This window comes from Gasterosteus aculeatus, chromosome 17, assembly GCF_964276395.1.
Source record: "Gasterosteus aculeatus chromosome 17, fGasAcu3.hap1.1, whole genome shotgun sequence".
NCBI lineage: Eukaryota > Metazoa > Chordata > Actinopteri > Perciformes > Gasterosteidae > Gasterosteus > Gasterosteus aculeatus.
The window spans coordinates 8987841-8994674 of NC_135705.1; the positions used below are offsets into that span (position 1 = coordinate 8987841).

The 6834-nt window shown below is 43.9% G+C and overlaps 1 protein-coding gene across 1 annotated transcript in view; it reads right to left on the reverse strand.

The window, feature by feature from the left end:
* Positions 1–2102, reverse strand: part of skib (v-ski avian sarcoma viral oncogene homolog b) — a 28679-nt gene extending 26577 nt beyond the window's left edge. The window contains exon 1 of the mRNA XM_040204306.2: positions 562–2102. Within this exon, the coding sequence (XP_040060240.2) occupies positions 562–1455 (894 nt within the window). The 5' untranslated portion in view covers positions 1456–2102. The remainder of the gene's footprint in view (positions 1–561) is intronic.
* Between the last annotated feature and the right edge of the window lie 4732 nt (positions 2103–6834).

Genomic DNA, 6834 nt, shown 5'->3' on the forward strand with positions numbered 1-6834 from the left:
GCCTGGACACTGACACACAGATTCCAATCTCAGCCTATGCCGACCAGCCACACACACACACACACATTTCCATATCCCAAACCTCATTAAACTCTTATCCCCTTTCCCACCTCGTGGCACCGTAATGGGCTTCCCTGCCCCCTTCCTCCCACTCACGCTGATAAAATATATCACCGGGACTCCATTTATCATAATGCTGATGCCCTTGGGCAGCCCCGAGGGTGGGCCGATGACTTTTGGAGGATGGGGGGGATACTCGGGGGCGTCAGCTGATGGATAGAGGCTTCACTGTCAGTCCCCTCTTTCAGAAATACATGAGGCTTCACAGAGAGTAGAGGACCCGCACACAGAAAAGATGTCATGAGACGTGTGATCTGCATCATTCATCACAACTGGCAACTCGTAGAAAAGACACAAACGATCAGTTGAGGACAGTGACTTGAGAAGGAAGCTCAAAATACATGTTCATTAACACCAGTGTTTTAGAAGGCCTTTTCCCCGCAGATACAGACTAAACATCTCAAAGACGACACGTTTGTGGTTAAAAAACGGAACACTCACCCTGCACGATTTACTGGACCGCTTGCCGGACAGATCATATTTTCCTTTTATCTCTTTAAGCAGCTGCTCCAGGTGACTCTTCTCCTCTTTGCCGGTGTAGTCCGGGTCGAGCAGCACATAAGCCCGCCAGTTGGCCGAGTCGAACCCCCAGTGGACCGTCCGGTTCTCCAGCCTCTTGTGACTGTGGACCACGAACTTGTGGGCCGGGAACATGAGTCTGCAGTCCATGCACTGGATGCAGGCGGCACTCGGACCCGCGTACAGCTCCGGGACGAACAAGCCTTTACACCGACCGAAACACTCGTGGTACACCTTGAAGCTCTTCTCGGTTCGCTCCAGCTCCAGGGAGCCCAACTCCTTGCTGCAGTGGGGAGGGTAAGTACCGCCGTAGATGAGCGCGTTGCAGAGGCGCTCAGCATCCGTCTGCGTGATCAGCCCGCAGGACGGAGCCGAGAAGGGCAGGATGCCCACCACCTTCAGGATCTCCAGCTGGTCCGCCGTGCACCTGGAGCAGTAGATGTGCAGGTCGTCGCACACCGAGTTGATCTGCTGCAGGGAGAAATCCCTCAGGACGCTGTTGAGGATCTGCGGGAGGCACAGCCGCTTCTCGCCGCCGACCACGAAGCAGGAGATGGGCTCCCGCTCCAGGACCGTCTCGCACCTCTCCGTGGACCGGTCGGAAGGGATGAAAAGTGGACCGGACATCACCGGAGGTGTCTGGGCCGGGAGGGTGAGCATCATCTCGACGGATTTTCCATCTTTACCGAAATATGAGTCCTGGTGCCACCGGGCGGAGAACGCCGCCGGCCCGCCGAGGGAGCGCATGGAACTCAGATGGAACTGCTTCAGAGTTTGTTGAAGTCCGGGATGGGGCTGGAAGCTCGTGCCCTCCATGTTGTCGTCGGGTGGAAAGTAAGAGACACAAACTCAAAATGAAAGCTCAAATTGACTTAAAGGATCGGGCGTCCTCAGCATCCGGCTACGCGCTCAATAACGCGCATTTCCATGTCACCGGAGAAGCTTCCCAGCGCGTCCATTCAGAAAAAAGAAAAAAGAAAACGACGGCTGCTGAATTCACTCGGGCAGTTCCTGTAAGAAACCGCAATTAAAGTCGACAACTCCGACGCTCAAACACTCGTAGGATCCAACGTACAATCAGCGGGTGCCGTGTTTCGATGCGCTCCTGCGGTTTTACGCACTCCCGACGCGAGCTCGAAATACGCCTCGTCGGCTCAGTCTGGCGTAAAGCTACTCTCAGTCTGTCTCCCGACTCACTCAACGTGTGAGACTCTCTCTCTCTCTCTCTCTCTCTCTCTCTCTCTCTCTCTCTCTCTCTCTCTCTCTCTCTCTCTCCCCCCTCTCTCTCTCTCCCCCTCCTCTCTCTCTCTCTCCCTCGCCCTTTCTGTTTGTTTGTGTCTGGTTCAGTCATTGAATCCCAGCCAGGAATGTGACTGACTCCCCGGGCCGGCTCTTCCCTCAAGCCAGCTGTTCCTCCCCCTGCTACATGGCAGCTGCACAATAAAAAAAAAGAAAGAAAGACAAAAATCCCTCTGAAGGGAAGGTGGAGCTTATGAAAACATAGTTGAAGTTTGAAAAATGAGAAATACAACTTCAGTATTTTGCATGTACAGGCCTTGAAGATCGGCGTTTTCTGTCGTTCTTACAAACCTTTTGAGAATGTAAAGTTCAAACCAGATGATCTATAACATGCTGCAGTCTATATTTGTATGTTTGCTTGAGAAGGTCAATCTGAAACTGTAGAAACATGTGGTAGCACAAGGGCTGTACTTAAGTTCATATTTGAGGTACTTATAGGCTGTACTTATAGGCTATACTATTTTTTTCTCTAGTACATTTATACATTTGACAACTTGAGTTAGTTTACAGATTACAATTTAACAAATAATCAAGCACAAAAAAGAAATCGCAATCCAACAATTGTTGTTTAACATAAAGAAGATGTTTCATGCATAACATGCATTGAATATTCTTCTATTTTTTAGGTATTAAGCCAATAACACGTACATCTTCAAAGACTTTGACGTTAAAACGATTTAATCAAAGTAAAATACCTGAATATTTTATCCATCAATAATACAGCATTTATATAAATCCTTTGCTGAATTTCAGCATTTCCTCTGAAATCTTTATATTGTTCCCCAATTCATCTGCTATAAGCATCAGCTACACATTTTCCGAAAAGAGTAATGTTTGACCTACTTATGGAAGATTGTAGATTTCAATGACCGTATGCATCAAAGTGTTGGATATCACTTTAATATAAATTCCATACCAGCATAAATACAATAATGCTACTAAAATTCTCCAAAATGTATCAAAAGTTTCTACCCCCTCCTCTCAATTAGCACTTGTTTTACTATTTGCATTACTGTTTCCTTGTTGTTATTGTTTTTTTTATCAAGACACTTTGACAACTAATAAGTAACAGAATCTTGAATTAAACAAATCATTTATTTTACCTTTCCTAATCACTAGAGGGCAGTAAACATTAATAATGAACTTTAACTCATGGATATTGATGCAAAGGCAGAGTTAAATCGGGAGAGTTTGTGAAGGTCACACAATATATAAAAGAACATCTGTTGTTAGATGCTTTAAACCAGTGGTTCTCATGGTCTGGCCCCGGGACCCACCATCACCCCTTAATGACAAACCGCGACCCAAATCGAGGAACATTCTCAACTTCTCAAATTTATTTAATGAAAATATGATGCAGTTTGAACCTGAGATAGTATGGAGACAGAATACGTATGCCAACCAGAAACAGGGTTAATGAAAAAACAAAACAGCCAGCTGTTAATTCCAATTTTTTATTTTCCCAGGCAAAGGCCACCAGTTGAGAATCACTGCTTTAAACAATCTACAACACGGTATGGACGATGATACTACGTACGTCTCTGTACCTCAGTGGAGGTTACTAATCCACGTGTCTAAAATGTAATATAAGCACATTCATCAGACATTATAATGCATATGAAAAGCTTTATATAGGACTAATAATACTTGATAACTTATAGCAAGGTTGATTGAGTATTTTCAGAAGTGGAATATATTGTAAGCCTTCCTTTTCCTAATGATTTATATTTCCATGCCAAAATGATTATAAAAGAATCAGATCGACAGGCCTCCTATGGCACAATCATGAGGACATGACCGATATTTCTTTGTGGAAAAAAACTGTCAATAACACAGAACTTTTCTCCCCTTTTCTGAAACAAGGACATTTGTAATTGTGCTACGGGTTCTCTGACTTTGGGAGAAAAGTTTAGTGGTAACCAAAGAGTCAAGACAAATGCTAACGCAGCAATATCTGTGAGAACCATATTAATATAATGGGACGGGAGCCGCGAACTAATGATATGTCTGTTTTCTAGGGTCTTACCAACCAGGAAATCACGTAAGGGCCGTGCGTTACTTTTCATATGACTTATTATGACCTACATTTTCATGCCGTTAAAGTTCTTTTAATATACTATACATTGACTATATTATATTTATTTGAATGAGATTATATACTATAACATTTTATGAATTTCCTATAGTTTCTTTTGAGACCTTTAATTAGATATACTTATATTATATTATAACAGTAGGTACGTTGTGGGAGGCTGAGAGAGGGAACATATTTATTAATAAGCAGTTAATGGAAAAGGTTTACTTTTTTCTCTTCCATTCTTTGCATATTTATTTTTAATGAAACAGGGCGTGCTGTACATACTCCGGTGCGGTAGGTGGCGGTATAGACTCTGAAGCACGCAGTTCCACGTCCCGTCACCCTGTGACGTCACGAAGCTAGATGACAATTTCAACATTGGCGTTTTGTTATTTAACCCTTATGTTATGTTTAGGGTCAATTTGACCCATTTCAATTTTTGTGTTGACCAAAGTGCAGGTTATCCTTACTTTTTTTCCACGAAATTTTCTGACTTTTCCTCATCTAGGGTCATGAACTGCTGTGTAAAATCTGGACACTTTGATGTGTCGTGGAGTGTCTGTACACAGTTTGTATACAAAGATGATGTTGCGGGTCATTTTGACCCAGACACAAAGTGGCTGTTCAAATCCCAAATAAACATGTCTCTTTGATGTACTTTATTATGATTGCCTCTGAAAAGCCAATCAGAACCAGGTGTTTATGGAAGAGAGACTTTCTCTCCCCTGTCCTTCTCACTGTTTCAATGCCCTTTCTCTGAGAAATACACCAAAAATGAGCTCCAGACGATTTTCAGCTGAAGAAGTATTATCGCAGCTTATGAACTGGGATAGTGATGTAGAGGAAGATGTTTCAGAGACAGAGGATCCTTCAGAGCCAGAGGACAATGCTATTGATGATCCAGATTATCAATTTCCCCACGATGAGGAGGATTCAGAGGACGAGTCTGCCGGTTTCCCTTCATCAGATGAAAAACAAGAAACGTCGTCCACAGAGGGGACATGGACATCTAAAGATGGTAACGTAAAATGGTCAACATCACCACACCAAAGCCGAGGCAGATTGTCATCATCAAATGTCATCAAAATGACTCCTGGTCCGACAAGATTTGCTGTCACAAGAGTTGATGATATTCAATCAGCATTTCAGCTCTTCATATCCCCACCCATAGAGAAGATAATCCTCAACATGACCAACTTGGAGGGGAGGCGTGTCTTTCAAGAAAAATGGAAGCCACTAGATCCAACTGACTTGCATGCTTACATTGGAATTCTGGTGTTAGCTGGAGTATACAGGTCAAAGGGTGAAGCAACTGCAAGTTTATGGGATGAAGAGAATGGAAGGCCAATCTTCCGAGCAACAATGTCTTTGGAGACATTTCACATGATCTCTCGTGTGATCCGATTTGACAACCGTGACACCAGAGCTGGTCGACGCGAGAGAGACAAACTTGCAGCGATCAGAGATGTCTGGGATAAATGGGTCGAAATCCTGCCTTTACTGTATAATCCTGGCCCCCATGTTACTGTCGATGAGCGCCTTGTTCCATTCAGAGGACGCTGTCCTTTCCGACAGTATATGCCAAGCAAGCCTGCGAAATATGGCATCAAAATATGGGCAGCCTGTGATGCAAAATCCAGTTATGCATGGAACCTGCAGGTATATACTGGAAAGCCACCTGGAGGAGCACCTGAGAAGAATCAGGGAATGCGTGTGGTATTGGAGATGACTGAAGGGCTGCAAGGTCATAACATCACATGTGACAACTTCTTTACATCCTACCGTCTTGGAGATGCACTTCAGGAGAGAAAGCTGACTATGTTGGGAACAGTCAGAAAAAATAAACCAGAACTTCCCAGTGAGATTTTGAAGATGCAAGGAAGACCTCTGCATTCCTCAAAATTTGCTTTCACGGAGAAAACAACACTTGTTTCTTACTGCCCAAAGAGAAACAAGAATGTTCTTGTGATGAGCACAATGCACAAAGATGCTTCTCTGAGCACAAGAGAGGACATGAAGCCACAAATGATCCTGGATTACAACGCCACCAAAGGAGGAGTTGACAATCTTGACAAAGTCACAGCAACATATAGCTGCCAGCGCAAGACTGCTCGTTGGCCCTTGGTGGTTTTCTACAACATTGTGGATGTGTCTGCTTACAATGCCTATGTGCTGTGGATTGAGATCAACCAGCAGTGGAATGCCAGCAAACTGTACCGACGTCGACTTTTCCTGGAAGAACTAGGCAAAGCACTTGTCACTCCCAAGATCCAGAACCGGGCCAGGCCAGCTCGAGCCCCAGCAGCTGCAGCTGTCATCACAAAGGTCCAGGGCAGGGCATCTGACCAACCCACAATGGATCCTTCGGATACAGGTGCAAAGAAACGCAAAAGATGCCAAGTCTGTCCCTCCCGAGATGACAGTAAAACAAGTACCTGTTGTGTGAGGTGCAAGAAGTACATCTGCAGAAAGCACACAGTCACATTCTGTCCATCATGTGGGGAACACTGAAAATGCTGAACATTGAAAACCCCAGGAGAATGGGGCAAGTTAAATGAAAGTGTTAAATTAAGTGTTTGTGACGAAGGAAAACATGATATCAGGAGTTCTTTAATATAGTGTTTGAATTGTATATCTCTTCTTCTCATCTCTTCTTAATGTTTGTTTAATCTAAAATAAAGTTATTATTGGTTTAACTTCATTTTTGACTGTTTTGTGTACGTTTAGACAATACGGGTCAAAATGACCCGCAACATAATAAACGTATTTTTTTCTCAACATAATACAAGGGTTAAAAATGAGAATTACAACACCGCAAG